At 40.4% G+C, this 20,878-nt stretch overlaps 2 protein-coding genes across 9 annotated transcripts in view; one reads left to right on the top strand and one right to left on the bottom strand.

Annotated features, from left to right (window-relative positions):
• Positions 1 to 437: 437 nt before the first annotated feature.
• Positions 438 to 3,031, top strand: LOC122085439 (receptor-like serine/threonine-protein kinase At2g45590). Its single transcript, XM_042653874.1, has one exon. It carries the CDS (start codon positions 754 to 756, stop codon positions 2,890 to 2,892), a length of 2,139 nt encoding a protein of 712 aa, XP_042509808.1. The 5' UTR covers positions 438 to 753; the 3' UTR covers positions 2,893 to 3,031.
• A 1,404-nt stretch (positions 3,032 to 4,435) lies between these two features.
• Positions 4,436 to 20,878, bottom strand: part of LOC122085927 (YTH domain-containing protein 1) — a 30,292-nt gene continuing 13,849 nt past the window's right edge. For 6 of the 8 annotated variants that reach the window (XM_042654548.1, XM_042654547.1, XM_042654546.1 and 3 more), the window contains 6 exons: positions 20,569 to 20,820; positions 20,407 to 20,483; positions 19,905 to 20,301; positions 7,812 to 7,868; positions 4,906 to 4,964; positions 4,436 to 4,802 (listed from right to left, as the gene is read on the bottom strand). In XM_042654548.1, coding sequence (XP_042510482.1) covers positions 4,736 to 4,802; positions 4,906 to 4,964; positions 7,812 to 7,868; positions 19,905 to 20,301; positions 20,407 to 20,483; positions 20,569 to 20,820 — 909 coding nt within the window. In that variant the 3' untranslated portion in view covers positions 4,436 to 4,735. Of the gene's footprint in view, positions 4,803 to 4,905; positions 4,965 to 7,809; positions 7,945 to 18,763; positions 18,930 to 19,904; positions 20,302 to 20,406; positions 20,484 to 20,568; positions 20,821 to 20,878 lie in introns of those variants that run through there. The other 2 variants (XR_006142274.1, XM_042654552.1) reach the window with 2 other exon arrangements.

Here is a 20,878-nt window from a genome sequence, read left to right on the forward strand (position 1 = left end):
TATAAAATCACCACACATTCCCCCCTTTCCCCCCTTTCCCGATAAAAATTCTCATTTTTTTTTATGATTATAATAACCATCATACCACATTTAGAATAGAATACCCACAGGGTCTTTCAAATTGCCTATTAGGTCAGGCCCCCAACCCCCCACCCCCCACCCAAACGACAAGTAGTCCACACTGGTTCTCACATGATTCTCTCTACCCCCTCTCTCTCTCTCTCTCTTTCTAAAAAGTCTAACCACTTCCTGCTTTGTAAAGCTGTAAAGCAGAAGACACGGAAGCAAAGTCAAATTTGTGACGTAATTACCATATTATCCATACGTCGACCTACCTATGAAAAACATTTCCACCTAAATTGTCAATAATACCCCTTACTAGTCACCCCACCCCACCCCACCCCACCACCCAAAACTTACGCCTCTACGCCTCTCCTACCCAGATTTATTTATTATTTAATTTGAGGAAAAATACAAAACTGAAATCGACGACAGCAACGAGGTGAAGCAGAAGACAACGACGAAAGAAGCAAAACAGAGACAGAGAATAAGAGAAGTATTTCTATTTCCTATTCTTCTCTTCCCTCTCTCTCTCTCTCTCTCTGTCTCTAGTGGTTGTTGTTGTTGTTTCTCTCTCTAAACAACAAAACACTATAAGGGGTAGTAACTATAGACTCTTCCATTCTTCCACACACCCCCATGTCAGTTATGGGGATTTATGAATCTTGAACGTTTCTGTTGTTTGCTTCCGCCATGCCCTCACGCCAACCTCCGCCGCCGCCGTGGCGGCCTTTGGTTTCGTTAACCGCCACAGCACCACCGCGTCCACCTGAACCCCCAAATACTGAACCAGCTCAGCCGCACAATCACCACCACCATCACAGCCACCGTAGCTCTAAGCTTATTCTACCAATCGCTGGTGGTGCTGCTGCTCTATCTATTCTTTTCTTTTTAGCCGTTCTCTACCGGAAATTGTCTCGCAGTCGGACGGTTCCGGCCGATCTGAAGCCGCCTCACCGCTTCTCTTACACTGTTCTCCGCCATGCAACTTCTTCGTTTGCCTCCTCTAACCGCTTAGGCCAAGGCGGATTTGGTTCTGTTTACCGTGGTACTCTCCCCTCCGGCAAGGAAATTGCCGTCAAGATCATGGATTCTGGCTCCTTGCAGGGGGAGCGTGAGTTCCAGAATGAGTTGTCACTTGCTGGTAAGATTGACTGCGACCGTGTGGTGACGCTCCTCGGTTTCTCCTGTCATCGAAAGCGTCGACGGATGTTGCTTGTGTATGAGCTTATGCATAACCGGAGCTTGCAAGATGCTTTGCTTCATCGTAAGTGTCCAGAGCTGATGGAGTGGAAGAAGCGGTTAGCTGTTGCAATCGACATTGCCAAAGGTCTTGAGTTTCTCCACACCGTCTGCGATCCCCCTGTGATTCACGGTGATATCAAGCCCAGTAACATCTTGTTGGATTCCTATTTCTCCGCCAAGATCGCTGATTTCGGTCTCGCTCGATTGAAAACTGAAAATTCCGATTCCGTCGCCGTTGAGATTGTCGAGAATGATTCCAAGGGGAAGAAGGTAGAGTCATCGGAAAATAATGGTGGCGGTGGAGGAGGAGACGAGAATGGATCTATACTTGAAGAGACAGAGAGCGTGACTACCGGTTATGATGACGCCAATGCCGGTGTGGACCACTCGCCGGAGAGTTTAATCGGGGTTCCTGATGCCGAAGCGTCACCGGAGACGACCTTCGTAGCAGAGGCGTCCCCTTCTGAGATCTTGGATAAGGCGAGCGTGTCGGAGGGTTATTTAGATAAACTTAGCGTTGATAGTAGCAAGGATGTAATTAGTGGCGGCAGGGGAAACCGGAGGGGCGGCAAGAAGAAGAGTATTTCAGGGAAAGACTGGTGGTGGCGTAAGGACAATAATGACGGAGGTGCTTCTGAATCTGGAGGCGTGAAGGACTATGTGATGGAGTGGATTGGGAATGAGATTAAGGAGAGACCCAAGAGCGATTGGATTAGATCTTCAGCTTCTGCCGATGAGGCTACGGGTACGGTTACTGTGAAGCCCAGTGGGAAATCAGAACGGAAAAAACAGAAGCGTTTGGAGTGGTGGACTTCGTTGGACGAAGAGAAGATCCCAAAGAAGGATAAGAGCCGACCGCGGCGGGAGTGGTGGCGGGAGGAGTTCTGTGAAGAACTTACTGAGAAAAAGAACAAAAAGGGCTTAAAGTCCAGAAGCGGCAGTAGTGCAGGAGACCGTTGGTGGCAGAGGGATGAGGATTTGGTATCCGAGAGGAGGAAGAAGAACCGTAGCCGGAGTAGTCGAAGCAGTGTGGATTGGTGGTTAGATGGGCTCAGCGGAGATCTCAGGAACGGTGGTTGGCGCAATAGCCAGGACTGGGCCAGTGGTGAGATTCCCAAGAGTGGCGGTATCAGCAGCACCCCAAGCATGAGAGGCACCGTCTGCTACATCGCTCCCGAGTACTGCGGTAGTGGTTATCTCTCTGAGAAGTGTGACGTCTACAGTTTTGGGGTTCTTATGTTAGTTCTCATTTCCGGCCGACGGCCTCTCCAGGTGACTGCTTCACCCATGTCGGAATTCGAACGAGCCAACCTTCTTTCATGGGCTCGTCATCTTGCTCACGCTGGGAAGTTGCTGGACCTTATCGATCCATCCATTCAGTCTCTGGACAGAGTTCAAGCTCTTCTCTGCATCACAGTTGCGCTTCTTTGCTTGCAACGCTCGCCTGCGCATCGACCCTCCATGAAAAAAGTTGTGGCGATGCTTTCCGGTGAGTCTGAGCCTCCTCACCTACCTTTAGAATTCTCCCCTTCACCACCCTCTAATTTTCCGTACAAGTCCCGGAAGAAGGCTCGGGCAGTTAACTGACGTTTCTCCCACCACAAAACTCCCATTTTCCATTGTTATAGACCATTTTTATTCACATCTTAGATGATTTATTTATGTAACAAACCAAAGGAAAAGAAGAGGAAATATATTTCAGGAATTATTTCACTTGTTCAGATAATCATAAACTCTCTATCAATCCATTTCATCATGATCTTGCAGACAGCCATTGTGTCCCCTCCCCCCCCAAAACCAAACCAAACTTAATAAAATCACTTTTGGGTGAGGAATTTAATGAGCTTTGCCTTGGAAAAGTTCCCCTTTACCCTTTACCTGCAAGCTTTTCGATGGTTTCTTATCATGGGCTTCACTCTTGTTTTTGGGGTAAAGACACTAAAAAAAGTTAATAGCTTCGAACCCTTTTGCGAAGGACATGTAAAAGCATCTTATCTAAGCTTCTGCTATGCCCAATAGGTCAACAAAATTAAGAAGGGTAAGAGTGAGTGAGTTGCTGAAAAGGTTAATGTTTTGTCATTTGTACTTTTGAAATGAATAAACAATCACGGACCACTGCTAGTTTCCTACTCTGAGGTCCTGAGTTTTTCAATGGGATCAGCTAACATTTTTTTTTAACACAGGAGAACGAGGAAGAGTAGTGAATACTGAATAGAGTCAAAACAGAATTCCATGATAAACAACCAAGTCAAATCATTTTTTGCTTTCTTTGTCATGGCTGTAGATGGTTTCCGTTCAGATGTTTTTCTCCACGGAAAGCAATCTGAATTGAGAGACACTGGCCTGCAAAGAATAACCATTATATTATTTTAGTGAAAGGAAATAGGTTAGGTATGTCGTGGACTTAACAATGGAAAGGTTGGGATGAGAGAGGCATAGAGGACTTTTTTTAAAGGGAGGAAGAGAGATTTTTTAAGGGGAGGAAGAGAGAGAGAGACATAGAGGATTTTTTTTAAAGGGAGGAAGAGAGAGATTTTTTAAGGGGAGGAGGAGAGAGATAGACAGATTGAGGTATACACCTAGCATACCCAACCTTTACTATTAATGAATAGAGAGTAGGCCTTCGATTCAGATCGGGATTGTCTAACATTATTAGGAGGCGAAGCCAGCCACAAATATCCAGAGTTCTTTTGCTGTAGATGCTTGTTTTTCAACTGTATAGAGAGAATCCATAGGTAGTGGTTCCACTAAATTGAACTTACAATAGTTCCTTCATCAGAGGAGAGCACTGAAAATACCAAGAAGTTATAGTTTTAAAAGCTACAATGGACTAAGGTAGTTGAACTAAGCTGAAGCGTGGCTACTTCGGCGATCAGCTAGTCTAAGTAACCAGATCAGAAAATCCTCTCTAATCCTTTGAAAAAAAAATAGATCTTGCGGCATCATATTAAATATTTGACGAAACATTCTATACCTTGCTAAAGAATCGATCCTTGCTTACCAAGATCCTGTACTGCTAATGGTAGTGGAAATCAATTTTCACCATTTCATATTCCATCTACACAAGATGGAATACTGCTTGTGGTAATGGTAATCACATCTCCATATCATATTCCATCCACTCAAGATAAAAGCAAATGCAAATTCCATATTCTCTCAATAAAAGAATAGATACATAACTCAGTGGAACGTACAAGTGCCCTTTGGTGTGATTGGTGGTGAAATGTCAACTTTTCACAAATTTAATTTCTGTACAAATTTAGTTCCCATTCTTAGGTAGGATTCTTTCATGGGGAAGTATAGTACAATTGGTGTAATTTACTTTACAAAACTGATCCCTAGAGAAAATGGAAGACCTTCATTAATACTATCTCTTATTAACCACAAATTACTCCATGAAGATAGCCTGGCTAATTGCACATACATCCTGTTATTTGTAAGATGGCTGATACGTCTTCTTTTGGGAGTGCTGACAGTCAGACAGAGAACGCAAGTATCTAAACATCAAGGATGAGAACCATTAACACTCCAGGGATCTCAGTACAGGACTAAAGATTTGCATTTTTCTTTCTATTATCATAGGACATAAGTTTTACTTACTGATCATCTTCAAGATCTTTACTTGATGGCTCCAGCATGCTCCTTGATGATCCAACTACCTGTCAAGAGTGTGCACACACACAAAATTATAACCTAACCACAATAACATCATCAACCTGAAGCTAAAATAGATACTCTACTTGGAAAATCCTAGACCAAAGAAAAGGCTACAGCGGTCTTGAACAAGGTTACCACAATGGCTAGGTAAGGGCCATTTGATAGGAACCTTGTTGGTTGCTGATAACCCAGACAAACATATTACCCGAGTACAATAATTTTGTAAGAGTTGTGTTTTAATTTAGCAGTTCCAAAAATAAATGCCTTCTTTGACAGAAGCTACAGACCACACATGAATTGCAGGACAGAATTCACCATTGAATGGTTCTTACCCAGGAGATGTTCAAGACCAAAATTTGCAAGGCTAATGAATTTCACGTCTGACCTCTTCTACCACTTTATTTTCAATGTTCATGGGAAATTTTCTAGAATCCATGGGAATTGACAAAAGGTCAAGATCATCCATTTGTATAAAAGATCCTCTTTTACCTTGCAACTTTTAAAAAGTATAAATTTGCTAGAAATGAAGCTAAGAAAATTGTGGGAAAAGCAACGGACAAAGAAATATGAGGATTTTTATAACAACTTGAGCACAAAGGGGAAAGAACTATTTGGAAGATAGCTAAACGAGGGAAAGGAAGAGTAGAGATTTCGACCATATTGGATGCATTAAATGTGAAGATTATAAATCCCTAATAAGGGATGCAAACATTAAGGAGAGATGGAAAAATTATTTCTATAGCTTACCAAAGACATTTCAAGTAATAGTGTCACAAAGGGTTGCATTATCTATCAAGACACCACATGTTATAGAGATATATATGAAAATTAGGGTGCTTGAAGTAAAAGAAGCTTTAAGGAGGAGGAGAGTAGGAAAGACACTAGATCCAGATGGGGTCCCAATAGAAGTGTGGAAGAGCTTAGGAATCTATGGTTTATCTTGGCTAACTAGGTTGTTAAATAAGTTATAAGCACAAGGAAAATACCAGATGAATGGAGGAGAAGCATTGTAATTCCGATTTATAAAAATAAAAGTGATATTCAAAGCTATAATAATTATATAGGCATAAACTAATGAGTCTTAGTATGAAATTATGAGAGAGTTATTGAAACTCGCTTGAGAAAATAAATTTTGTGCGAGGAAGATCAACGACATAAGCTTTTTACTTAAGAAACTCATGGAAATATCTAAAGATGCAAGAAGGATCTCCATGTGATCTTTATTGACCTAGAAAAAACTTATGACATTGTCCCTAGAGAGTTAATATGGCAAGTATTAGAGAAGAGTTTCAAGTAAATATGGACATTATTAAATATATTTATAACGGTGTGGTGATTAATGTGAAAAATTGTGGGGGGACAAGAGAGTGAATCCACATTACAATTGAGTTACATCAAGGAACAACTTTCAGCCCTTATTTGTTTGTGCTTGTAGATGATTTAACTTGAGACTTCAAGATCGAGGCCCTCGGAGTATGCTATTTGCTGATGATGAGGCAAAAGCATAAATTAACTCCAAGTTAGAATTATGGAGATAAACCTTGGAATCCAAAGGATTTAAGAAGGTAATGAAAACAGAGCATATAGTGTGTAACTTCAGTAATAATAGGGCGGATAATGAGGTGGTGAAAATTGATGAAGGGAGATTCCGCAAAGTGATTGTTTTAGGTATTCTTGGCTCAATCATAAATAAAGAAGGAGAATAAAGGATGATGTTACACAGAGAATTAAAATAGGATGGATGAAGTGGAGAGTTGCATCCGGAGTGCTATGCAATCGATGTATTCCTTTGAACCTCTTTTAAAAGAAAATTTTTATAGGATAGTTATACGACTGGCTATGATGTATGGTATAGAATGTTGGGTAGTTAGGAAAAATTATATAGATAAAGACAATGTAGATGAGACGAGGATGTTGAGATGGATGTGTGGTAAAACTAAGAAGGATATAAAATAAGGAATGGAAAACTTAGAGCTGATATGGTAATAGCTCCAATACATGTTAAGCTGTGAAAAATTCATTTGAAACAATGGAGGTCTTTAAATGCTTAGTTAAAGAGAAGTGATTTGATCTAGATTGAAGGAGTTAAAAGAGCTAACTTTGGGAGAAGTGGGGAAAAGCATGCATAGCTTAGGCATTGTATCAAGTATGGTTTTGAATAGAGCTGATGGTTGGGGGGGGGGGGGGAGATTTAAGAATCCATGTAGCCTACCCCATAGTTGGGATAAGGCTGAGTTGAGTTGAGTCATATAATGATACTCATGTATCAATCTATTTGGGCCAAAGGACATCTGAGAACAAAAGATGTTAGGTTTGTCAGGCTGTTAAGGTGGTTCCCCGGTAGTAATAGACACAAACGCATGCATATGCGCAAGCACACATGCACGCGCAAACAAAAGCAGTTACCTAGTTGTGCAGGCAACTGCTGTAAAACCAGATGCTTGCACACCAGATTGGCAGAGCCTCCAGTTACTTTCACAAAGTGTCTGATTTCTGTCACCCAGGAAAGCACTCCATCCTTTAGTCAATGCTGCAGTCGCTACTGACTTTTAACATTCAGATAAATAGAGAGTTTATTTTATTGTCGTAGTTCAATTGCTATATTTTGAACAGCCAAGTGCAATGGGTTGGATGTTAAGGTGGTTCCCTGGTTCAATGCTGTAGGTCTAATAGCTTTCTAAATGGTGCTAATTTGTTGTAGATTCCAGCTTAATGATCATATCCACTGCTTCCATCAATACACAAGATCCTTAAGATGACAAGTATCAGAATCAATGCAAATTCTTATGTACATAGTCAACTGAAGGCAGCCTCATGCCAACTGGAGATTAAGAAAGAAAGTTACTAACCGGACCATGTGATGACTTATTGCTTCTGCCAAGGGCCTGCAGGTATTCTTCATATGTCTGTAATATTGACCAAGAACTGGCAATTACCATAATGCTCTCACTTTGACTGCAAAGGTCTTTTGATATTTGCTATCTGATCAATAACACAGTTGAATTTCCAACTTCACCGTACAATAATACAGGGGTAAGAAAGTCAACTAGGGGAGTCAAGAAGTCGACTCGGGGTGTCAACAGAAAAATAATAATTAGTCATGTTTGGTGTGGTGGTATGATTTTTTGTGCTAAAAACTAAGTTTTTTCACTTGTAAGCCAAAAAAGTGAGTTGGCATGATGGTTAGTGGTTCACTTGAGTCCTTTGATGTCATGGGTTTGATCCAACAAACTTGCATTTTTGTGAAAAAGGTGGAAGCTTTGGCTTAATAACCGACCTGAAAACTCAGTTTGAATCATGCGAGTCGCCCGAGTAGCAGGGTTGACTCTTCTGAGTCTCATGCATTCAGAGTCAACATATTGACTCGACTCCTGATGTCTGGGAGTCTAGTAGACTCAGCCGAGTCACCAAGTCAACTCCCAGGTCCGCAAGCTATGCTCTTAAAGAATGAAAACATACATTTCAGAAGATCCAAATTCTTTAAGAGGTCAGATTGTTTGAGGTTTTACTAAGAAATATCTAAAATCAAGATCTCTGAATGCTATAAGTCCTATGTATCAACAATCATTAACAACTCAACTTCAACTATGTGCATCCGAAACACAATTACTAAGAATAACCAGAGAATCAAAGTCAACCAAGAAACAAGGATCAAAGTATCAGTATCGGTCGGGTAAGTTTAAGATACATATCGGGGATATGCAAGATACGCTAAACATACGCATAGAAATGAACAAGATACACATGGAAATACACTTTTGAATAAGAAACAGTATAAACAAGCAATATGTAACAGTATCATGCACAAACACTTTTAATGGATAACACCACAATTACTAAGAATAACCAGAGAATCAAAGTCAACCAACAACACAGGAAGGATAAAAAGGACAGAGTGCAAACTCTTATACCATGTCATATTGGGCTGGACAATAGCCCTCAGACTCTCACCTTGCCTTGAGCATTGCTAATTTGCTATAGTTTTGAACAGAAGATGCTCTCTCAAAAACTTTCAACCATTCTCTCAGTTTACTACAAACAAAAGCTGCTTTTATATTCACATATATTTTAAATATATGTCTCTTCCTAGATGAATTGACAACTAATCCAGCAAATTTATGTGGTGATCAAGTTTTGATTCAGCACCATATGACATAATATTAAAGTATTTAAAGAGGCTATAGCATTTACTCTAGCACTGTGATACCACCATACTATAACTAGCTCCACGGTAGTTATTGATTATGAATATGATCAAAAGTTAACACAATCTAATGGCTTTCTTGATTCATTCATGGAAATGATCAAAGATTGTTTAATGAGCTATGCATAGGGGCAAAAAAAAAAAAAAAAAAAAGGAAAGCATCTTAGATCTGGGACCACATGAAATATCCATGGATTCGGGACCCCATTTCTCGTCATCAGTAATATACTCGACTAGAATTAGTCCCACCACTAAACAGGGGCCATTTCATACCTGCCTATGCCAAAAAGTAAAATGATCAGAAGACTTATTCATCTAAAAAAATAAATACATTAAAAACTTGATCAGAAGGCTTCACTTTTAGGCATCATGCCATGTAAGTGTTGTAATATGGGTATAAGGATAGAACTGTCCCTAAGGCAGTAATGTACTTGTACTCAAACTTATGTCATTATAAATAGAGAAGGGCTGATGTCAATCAGACACAAGTCACAATTCCCCAAAAATCAACATGGTATCAGAGCAAGTTAGCTCCTTTTCCCCAAAACCCTAAACCTACATATCGCTGCCCTCCTTACTTCCCCCCCTTCCATCGTTTTTTCCATGAAACCCTAGCCTTACCTCTCTTGCCTCCTTCTCAGTCTCTTTTCTTTTGGTTCCAAGACCTCTGCTCCCTCAAGTCACCACCGAGGTTCCTTTGTTTGAACCCTATGTCTTGAAGAAATTCTCAAATCTCTATGCCTCTTTAGATCTGGAATTTTTCTGCAAGTTTAAGGTTATTTCTCTTTAAGACCAGCAACTATGGCTTCAGAGGATTCAACTACGTTAGTTCTTTCAGACGGGATAGGTCATGGTTCTAATGGTGACTATCCCTTGTTCCTTGCTAGGATGGGAACAACTATTATGTGGTCCAAATCCTGTTTCCTGTCTATCAGTTCTCGTGGTTATTCCGAATGTATAACAGGTGCTACTGTCTGCCCTTCTACTGCCATTGCTTCTCAGGACAAATGGCACCCAGTCAATCACTTGGTTATGTCCTACCTGCTGAACTCGATGACTCCTCCCAGTGCTCAGGGTTATATGATGTTAGATATTGCTGCTCTGATATGGAAAGCAGCGAAGGAAACATATTAAATAATGCCCAGTGCTATGAGTTGAGAAGGAAAATCCATGGGGCTACTCAGAAGTAGATGCCTCTCTCTCAGTACTACTCCGAACTCCGTGGTATGTGGCAAGAACTTGATTATTATGAGACTTATCAGTCTACTTGTCATACTGATGTTTTTGGCTTCAAAACACGTGAAGATATGTTGAGTATATGACTTCCTGGCCGGCTTGAATGTAGAGTTTGATCAAATTTGGGCTCATGTTCTCAATTGTGACCCCTTTCCCACATTGGACCTTGCTGATTCACTAGTTCAGTCTGAAGAAAGTTGGTGTCCTGTAACGCTCCAGCTTGTCCCATGGGAACGCTCTGCCTTATACAATAGTCAGAGTACCGATTCTCAACCTATTGGCAATACTACCTGATGTTGATCCCCACTTTGGACAGAGCTATCGCAGGAGGAAAGCCCAGCCCAAGTAGGGCTAGTCGATCACCACTTAAGTGGTTATTTATGGGTTTGTTTATTTGTTATTAATAAAGGCCCATTGGGCCCATCGATTTACTCACTTAAGGGGTTAAGTTATTAGTCAGTAATAACGCCCATGGGGCCCATCGATTTACTTGTAATCAAGCCCATTCGTGGCTATTAGTTAATACATAGTTAGTTACCTAATCTATTTAGGTTTCTAATGTTAGTCCTAGTAGGAGTACAACTCCTAGTTCTAATGTGACTGCTAATAGCATAGTTTCTGCCCTCTATTTATAGAGAAGCTCTTGCACTCAGATTTCTCAGATTTGAATAAACAAAATTGCAGTTAATTGCTTCTAAACAGCCGAGATAGCTGTGGGTGAGATGCCCGGGCCGAGATAGCCACCCCCACCCACAATCATCTTAAGTTTCTAATTTTATTTTCTGTTTTCTGATTACTGTTACTGTGAGAATCGACCAGCCAGAATACCCTCTTCTTGAAGACCATCGATCTCCCTACCTCCCATATCTGAGTTCTGATTTACAAACCCTCTTAAGAGTGTGACCTAGGCCACCAAAGGACCATTCAACCTTCATCTGGAAGCTGTCCCAGGAGGCCAGCTGCTGTTCTAGCAGAATTCTCTCATTTTCTCTCTCTAAGGACAGAAATCAAGAAAGTGAATAACTTTCACTTCTGCCAGCAGAATCCAGTCAGCTTTGGGGGTTTTTCTCTTCATATACAGGACTACACTCGACCAGAATTGGAGCTCCATCAGAGCTCTAAAGAGCCAACTGCAGGTACCCTTCTCTCTCCTAATCACAGATTTTCTCTCTCCTATCGGTTTGGGTTTTGGGCTGGTTTTGCTGCTGCATTGTTCTTGTATCTTTGGGGTTATTTGTTGGTCCTTATTCCTTTGTTCTCCTGGTCCTATTTCTAGTCATTATCAAGCTAGCTATTGAGTCTTATTTGTCTTGTTTGGGGTGTAATATATTGGGGGTAGTTTTCCTTAAATCTACTTCTACATTAAGTGGTATCAAAGTTATGGTTGAAGAGAGCTCCAAATAATACTCACTGGAGGATGTGATGAAATCCCTCCAGCTAATGACCGCAAGAATGGATACTATAGACCAACAAATTGCAGAACTGGAAGAGACTACTGCTGCTCAGTCTAATACACAGCCTACAGTCAACAACAACAACAACACTACTGTACCAAGGAGGTTCACATTCGAAGCTCGAAGGAACATACCAGCTCGAGGTGAAGAATCTAATGAACATGAGGGCAACCAATTTCACCATGATGATACATATAAGGTAAAATTGGAACTAAAAGAATATAATGGAAAGCATGATCCCCTCTACTTCCATGACTGGCTGAACTCCTTTGATGACTACTTCCATTGGTATCGTATGACTAAAGAAAGAAAAGTCCAACTTGCTATCACTCAGCTAACAGGTGGTGCTAAGGATTGGTGGAAAGCAGAAGAAGGTAGACTCACTCGCAAACATAAAGAGCCTCGCACTTGGGAGGAATTGAAACTGATACTCAGTGAGAGATACCTGCCCCCAATATACCGATGCTGACTCTTTGACATGCTCAACGCTCTCAAACAAGGTAACATGACTGTAGAGGAATATGTTGATAAATCTAATGATTTACTTTCACTAACAGGTGCATATCATGAAAATGAAGAATTGCTTATATCCCGATTCAAATTGGGATTACGTCATGATATTCATGATAAGCTTGGTGTGATAGAATTGCCATCATTGAATGCCTGCATCGAAAAATCTTTAGAAGTTGAAGATTTGATTAAAACAGCCCCTATAAGGTACAATCAGCCTATTGACATTAAAAGGCCATTCGCACCAATTGAACCTAGTGGATTTCCTACCCAAGCTCCACAAGTTACGCAGAATAAGGGTAAGAGTCCTATGCATGGTTTTAAGTATCTCCGATACCGATACGATACCCTCCGATACGTATCTTAAATTTAGTCGACCGATACGATACACATCGATACGATACATGAAATTTTTAAAATCCTTTCGTATCGATATATATCCTACAATACATACCGATATGCATCAATACACCACCAATACACATCGATACGATATGATATGCCTCGATACGACTATGAAAATTATAAAATTGAGGTAAAATATACGTTTTGGTATGTATTGGTACGTATCGGTGAGTATCGGTATGTATCGATCGGTACGTATCGGTATATATTGGCACGTATCGGTGAGTATCGATATATATCGATACGTATCAGTGAGTATCGATACGTATCGGTGAGTATCGATACGTATCGGTGAGTATCGATATATATCGGTACGTATCAGTGAGTATCGATACGTATCGGTGAGTATCGGTCATATAATGGCCAAGATGGGTAATTTTTCAGAAAACACACGATTTTTTGAAGGGTTTTTGTTCCAAAGTTGCTGTTAGCCATATTTCTCTCTAACTAAAGTGGAAATCAAGGTTGGGAACAAGGATTTTACATTTATGGGACAACTACAAACCTTGAATTCTTAGTACGATACCCTCAATTTAGTGTTTATGCATAATACATGTTATCAATAGTTTTTTTTTAACAAATTCTTTATGCAAAAGTGTTTAAAAAAATGTTTCCTATCCATTTATGTGTGTATCTTTAGCGTATCTTAGTGTATCTCCGATACGATACGATACTCTCCGATACGTATCTTAATTTTGGCCGACCGATACGGTGACCGATACCGATACTTTAATCATTGGTCCTATGGTTGCAAAAGTGTCAGTATCCTTGACGTGTTATGGTTGTGGTGGAACTGGACACGTTGCAAAATTCTGCCCTAAACGTGGAAGATCCAATTTCATCATCAATGCTATTGAGTCCAACCCAGACATGCAAATCCATGAGCCTCAAAATGATGATTGGACTATAAATGTAGCCATTGAAGGAATGGGAGATGAATAAGAAGATGAATATGCACAAGAAGATGATGATCCATACGCTTCCATTAGTGTAGTTGCAAGAATCCTAGTGGCTGAAGCAAAAGGAGAAGATTGGAGGAGACACAATATCTTCCACACATTGATGTCTAGTGGACCCCACAAAGCTCAAGTGATTGTGGACAGCGGGAGTTGTGTGAATGTAGTATCTCAAGCTTTTGTTATTGAAGGAAATCTCAAAATTGAACCCCATCCACAACCATACAAGGTATCACTTCTAGACAACAACACCATGGCTGTAAATCAACGATGTTCTGTATCACTGAAGGTTTCAGATTATGAAGAAAATGTGTGCTGTGATATCATCCCAATGATTCTCACTAATGTGCTACTTGGAAGAACTTTGGCTCTAAGACAACGTTCTAGTTGGTGGTACTAAGAACCAATGCTTCTTTGATCATAAAGGCAAGCCACTCACACTAAATCCACTCAACATACCTCAAGTGAAGGCAAAATTAAGGGCTGCCCAAGTACGAAGGCAACATGTCTTGAAGAACATAGAAAAGACCTCTTCCAATGGAACTATTGAACCAAAGAAGCCACCATATAAAGCCAACACCAACAAGAAACACACGTTGGACAAGAAGTTGTGTGCTGCCCCATCGAAAGTTCTTCGCTACAAGTGAAGAAACCGAGCTGATCTTAGCTCTAGTTACTAAAGAGGCTGAACTGGTGAAAGAGGCAACACATCCCCCACCAATCAAAGATTTGCTTGCTGATTTTTCAGATTTTGTGCCTGTTGAATTACCTGATGAGCTACCACCTATAAGGGACATACAACACTGATCTAGGCACCCAAATTTGCCCACTTATTGTCTCAGTCCTACAGAGCATGCTGAGCTCAATAGACAAGTGGACAAACTATTACGAAAGGGATTTCTCGTAGAGAGCATGAGTCTGTGTGCCGTACCAGCCCTACTGACACATAAGAAGGACGAATCATGGAGTATGTGCATCGACAGCTGTGCCATCAACAAAATCACGGTAAAGTATGGATTTCCTATTCCCCGTTTGAATGATATGTTAAACATGTTGACAGGAGCCACTATCTTTTCAAAGATTGATCTACGTAGTGATATCATCAAATACAAATCCGTCCTGGGGATGAATGGAAGACAACTTTCAAGACAAAGGGTTGTACAAATGAAAGGTCATGCCCTTTGCCCTTACCAATGCACCTAGTACCTTTATGAGAGTAATGACTCGTGTTGCGCCCCTTTTTGGCAGGTTTCTTTTGGTATACTTTGATGATTTATTAATTTATAGCAAGGCACAAGATGAGCACCTTGAACACTTGAGGCGTGTGATGAGGGTGCTACGGGAAGAGAAGCTCCATATCAACTTGAAGAAGTGTTCCTTTATGCTGCCCAAGGTTGTATTTCTTGGCTTTATTGTGTCTTCCCAAGGTATAGAAGCTGATTCAAAGAAGGTGAAGAGCGTAGTTGATTGGCCTATTCCTAAGACCTTGACAGAGGTTCGTAGTTTCCACGGTCTTGCCTCATTCTATAGACGGTTCATACGGAATTTCAATGCTATTGTAGCACCTATCATAGAGTGGACGAAAGGAGGAAAAGCATCATTCCAATGGACCCCATCTACCACCAAAGCATTCAACTTGATCAAACACAAGATGACAGAAGCACCAGTGCTTAGACTACCTAACATTGATCTCATGTTTGAAGTGGCTACTGATGCATCCCATGTTGGGATAGGAGGAGTGGCTATGCAAGAGGGCCATCTGATTGCCTTCTATAGTGAAAAGTAGAATGATGCAAAGAGAAGGTACTCAACATATGACTTGGTACTCTATGCCGTTACTTTGGCTCCAGGGGCTATTTTAGGATTTGGGCGTGTCGTTCAATTGCCTATGATGCTATATTGTGATAATTAATCAGCCATTACTCATTAGCATTGCACATAACCCAATTCTGCATGATCTACGAAGCATGTGGAGATTGACATGCATTTTATCAAGGAGAAGCCAGAGCAAGGTCTTAGTAGTAAAGTGTTTCATTATATTTTGTGCAAGTTGAGCATGTGTGATATCCATGCACCAACTTGAGGGGAGTGTTGTAATATGGGTATAAGGGTAGAATTGTCCTTAAGGAAAGTGATGTACTTGTACTCATACTTATTTCATTATAAATAGAGAAGGGCTGGTGTCAATGAGACACAAGTCACAATTCCCCAAAAATCAACAGTAAGACACCACATGTTAGCCATATGTTGATATTTATACTCTCAAAAAATTCTGGTATGTCATTATTTCAATTGTTTTCAACAATTAAACCAGTTATTCATGAATTCATCAATGTAATATTCCTTTCCATCTAGCACAAGTTATAGGCTAAACAACAAAAACATAGCCTTATCAACTGAATGGGGTCCGCCACATGGATCCTTGCTTTCCAATCAGCTCTATTCGAAGTTATACAAGATACGAGGCCTAAGCTAAGCATGTCATTCTTCACCACTTCTCCTATAATTATGTTAGGCCTGCCATGGCTCTTTTGGTTCCCTTTATCTGAGTTAGTCCTGCGTACTGAGGCATACAAAGGTCTCCATTGGACATAGTCATGTTATGTCAAACAACTCTCTCTAAGCTTATCATGAATTGGAGCTACTCCCACCACAGTTCTAATATAGTTATTATGTACTCTACCCTTGGTTATAAGTGCTATCACCCTTCTTCCCATCGGCGGCTTCTCTCCAAATATGTCACCTTCTTATTGTAACCAGTATCCTCTTCAGAGGGAGTGTGGAGGCTATTGATGCCATCCCTTCTTCCACCCTTGTCTATTCCCCCTTTTATGCTTGATATTGGGAAACACTTTGAGATGGATATTGTTGATATTGGTCATCATTCAAGTGGTGATTTTGGTAATGAATATGAGTTACTTGTGTACAAAAGAAGGGGAAAGAAAACCTGCCAAGGGTCCTCTTCGGATCCACATCCTGAGATCCACCTTCCTCAGTAAGATAACATTCCTTCTCTTCCTTTTGAATTAGACCTTCCTATTGTTGTAAGAAAGGAAAAGAGAGCTTGCACTAATTCTATTACCCAGTTTGTTTTCCATGATGCTCTTTCTCATACATGTGTTGCTTTACTATTGGCCTCTCCTCTGTTTCCATTCCCAAGAATATCACTGAGGTCATGTTTGATCCAAAGTGGAAGCAAGTCATGTCTGAAAAAATGATGGCATTTGAGAAAAATTGTACTTGGAAACTAGTTGATCTTCCCTGGGCTACACAATCAACTACCAATCAAATAGTGTTGTTGAGAGGTACAACGCAAGGTCGATGGCCAAAATTAAACAATCAAGTGTATGAGATTGACTATCAACAGACATTTGCTCTTGTGGCTAAGCATAATTTAATAAAGGTTCCCTTATCATTGGCGGCTAATAAAGATTGACCCTTGTATCAATTGGATGTGAGGAATACTTCCCTCCATGGTTACTTAGAAGAGGAAGTGTACATGTAGCCTCCACCTGGCTTCAAGTTCCCTTCAGCTGAAGAGAAGTGGCTCCTCAAGAATGCATTATATGGTCTCAAACAGTCCCCAAAGGCTCGGTTAGAGAGGTTCAGGCAAGCTATTATGAAGAATGGGTATTCCTAGAGTCAAGCTGACCACACCTTATTTTCCCACAAGGTAACTATTACAGCTCTAATTGTCTATGTTAATGATATTGTGGTGACTAGAGATGACAAGGCTGATATAGCTAGGCTGAAGACCTACTTAGCCAAATAGATTGAAATCAAAGATCTGGGACCCCTGAAGAATTTTTTTAGAATTGAAGTGTCAAGGTCTATGAAGGGAATAACCATATACCAAAGAGAGTTTGTGCAATTTCTTGAAAGGAACAGGGATGTTGGGTTGCAAACCTGCAAATTCTCCTTTTGAGCATAATCCTAGGCTAGGAGAAGGTTGTAGTCCTTCCCTTGTTGATGCACGGAAATATCATAGACTAGCGGGAAAGTTTATTTATCTATCTTTGACTTGCCCGGACATTAGTAATGTCGTGGGAGTGGTGAGCCAGTTGATGCATGCTCCCAAGAGTGGGCACTTGGATGTTGTATATTGCATCCTCGCATCCTTGAAGTCCTCTCTAGGGAAATGAATATTTTATGCCAAGCACAACCACTTGAGGATAGAAGACAGATGCCGATTGGGTAGGATCCATCTTAGACAGGTAGTCTACATTGGGCTATTGCACATTTGTGGGTGGCAATTTTGTCACAAGGGGGAGCAAAAAACAGTCTGTTGTGGCTAGATCAAGTGCAGAGGCAAAACTTAGGGCAATGGTTCTTAGAGCTTGTGAACTCATGTGGTTGAGACGATTGGTCCAGGAGTTGGGGTTTGACATTGAAGGACCTATACGGCTCAACTAAGATAACAAGGCAACTATAAACATTGCTCACAATCCGGTGTAACATGACAAGACAAAGCACATTAAAGTGGACCAGCACTTCATCAAGGAGAATATAGACTCTGGCTATATTTCACCCTTTTTATGAAGATAGATGATCAATTGACAGATATCTTCACCAAAGGGCTCATCTCTCACCTTTTCAGTACCCTTTTATGCAAGTTGGGAATGCATTACATTTATTCTCCAACTTGAGGGGAGTGTCAGAGTTTATTTAATAAGGATACTTTAGGAACAAGTTTATTATCTTCTTGTCTCATATTGTATGTTCTTTTTTTTACCTTTACCTTCCTAGGGAGGTGTATGTAATTCCTTGCATCTTATTAGTGAAGTAATATAGGTGTGGTAGATCTTCTTCTTCTTCTTCTCCAACCTTCCACTCTCTCGTTCTCTTGTTCTCTTTCCATCCTTATATTCTAACTTGTACTTGTACCTCTTATTCACTTATTATAAATAAAGTAGTAGTCAATGATAATCAATCATTCTCCACAATTAAACAGTTAGATTAAGAGAAACAAGCAAGACCAGTAATTAGAAACTAAGGAAACCAGAATTAGTAACTCATGGAGAAGAGCTGTAACTCACAATCGGTTGGCTGGATACCCACCAAGTTCTAGTTGAAGGTAGGAAAGGAGGGGACTAACATATCAAAAGTTGAAGTCCATCCGAGGGCTGGACTGGAGGAAGACTGAATTTCTGCAACTCAGAATAGGCACACAGAAAATCGCAAGACAGTACACTTGAAGGAATCCTGCAGAATATTAACTGAGGAATAATAGCAATGATAGATATATGAAAACACAAAATATAGATCAGAAGTCACCCAAGGTAGACCACGGTTTGATGTATATGCTTGCTGGAATTTCGGCATAACGGTAAAGGAAGGGAAATATGACCAGGGCTTCACCACCAGTCCCAATCCTATGCTTTACCAGTTAGGACAATAGCTTAATCACCACAGCAGCACACACTTGCATTAAGAACAGTTTTCTCAAGCATCAAAATTGTGGGGTAGCTTCCCATTTTCCTTTATTTATAACAGCCAATGGCCAGGATACAAAAAATGGAAACCATCTGTGCGTGGAGGGTACTTGGCTGCCGAGGAAACACTACAATAGAGTCCTCCTAGAAAGGATCCAAAGCTAACATGGAAAATAGAAAGTAATCAAAAGTGAAACTACTACAGCTTAGTTATGACCTGACTAAGAAGTAGCTACTACATAAAAATAGGAACTACGGTAATAGCAACTACTAAAAGATAATTCCACCATAAGATCTTCAGTCCAACAAGCTGTCTTCAGTGGGTCCACAAAATCTGTCAAAAAAATTTCCATCTCCAGCTGCTGGACGATGGCTACATAGGAGCAGAACATAAGATTGAAAATGGGCTCGAGTATAACCAATAATGGGGCCCAAGAATGGGCCTGACTGTGACTTAAGTTGATGACCAGAAAAGGGGCTTGGCAGGCTGGTTATAACTTAAACCAACATTAATTAGGGGCCGTTTTGAAATGGCTTTGCACTGCATCAATTAGTCACTAAAATGTATGCATCTTTGATAAAATTTCAGAACTAATTTAACAAGTTCATATAACTGCAAACAGATATTGACTGATCACTTCAACAGTAACGATCACATCCCATGAGTTGCCAATAGTTTAAAAAATCAAAGCTATATTTAAAGAGAAGAAAGAAACAGTAAAAAAGAAGTTAAGGATATGGGTACCATTTCAAGAAAATCATCCTCAGATAGGGAATCAACAAGATGGCTTCTTTTTGTAGACAGACCCCCACTATTCAGCTGAAAAGACATATCCATATTCCCTGGTTTGTTATTGTGATTCCCATGATCACATGAAGATTTCTTCAGTGAACTTTTTGATGCCTCAAAATTGGTAGGGGGATTATTTGGAAGAAATCCCCTAGGAGATCTTCCATGTGCAAAATGGAAATTACTTGCTTCGCCTTCTGAGATGTGTTGGTAGAGCACGGAAGGATAAGCCAAAGGTGTCCTGGTCCATGGCATATTACATGGCGCAATATGAAAAAATTCATCTTGAAGGGGAAGTGGAGATTCCAAACAAGGTCTTTTTATAAACAATTCATCCCTAGTAAAATTGGTCCTGAGTCCAGTCATGCAGAGGATCAACAGAAAGAAGATTAAGAGAATGGAAGGGGTATAAATATGGCTTAACATCCATTGAAGAAGCTATACTTCATACTTGTACCTTTTCAGATTCCCATCTGTATCAATATTTCCATCGATGAGCTCACAAAGAGCTTCACCGATTTCTTGAGATAACTCCTGGAAAAAGTATGCGAATTACAGGTCAGATGGTCAAAAGACTCTTTGATGTTTTAATGCAAAAATCACTTGATACAAGGTACACCTGGCAGTCTCTGCTAATTTTGACAGGCTTGTAGTCATTTAGTGGATTCTTGAGATGAAGAGTCTTTTGAAAAGCCAAGTTATTTAATCGCAACCATTTAACTTTAAAAGTGCGCCCCCATGGATTACTTCCACCACTGGCATTACTCCAGACACTGTCTCGCCTCCAGCCAACAGAAGACATCATCTGGGCATACCCTTGGAAGAAACCGCTCATGTTGACACTAAATATTAGAATAACTCTGTCAGAGCTCTGCAAGACAACCATAAGCTTTCCTGTGAAGAATCAGGGTTGGAAATTTAGTACGTAA

The sequence above is a fragment of the Macadamia integrifolia genome, chromosome 8, assembly GCF_013358625.1.
Source record: "Macadamia integrifolia cultivar HAES 741 chromosome 8, SCU_Mint_v3, whole genome shotgun sequence".
Classification (NCBI taxonomy): domain Eukaryota; kingdom Viridiplantae; phylum Streptophyta; class Magnoliopsida; order Proteales; family Proteaceae; genus Macadamia; species Macadamia integrifolia.

Coding starts and splice junctions, on each gene's coding strand:
- LOC122085439 (XM_042653874.1), top strand. CDS start 754: ATGCCCTCACGCCAACCTCCGCCGCCGCCGTGGCGGCCTTTGGTTTCG.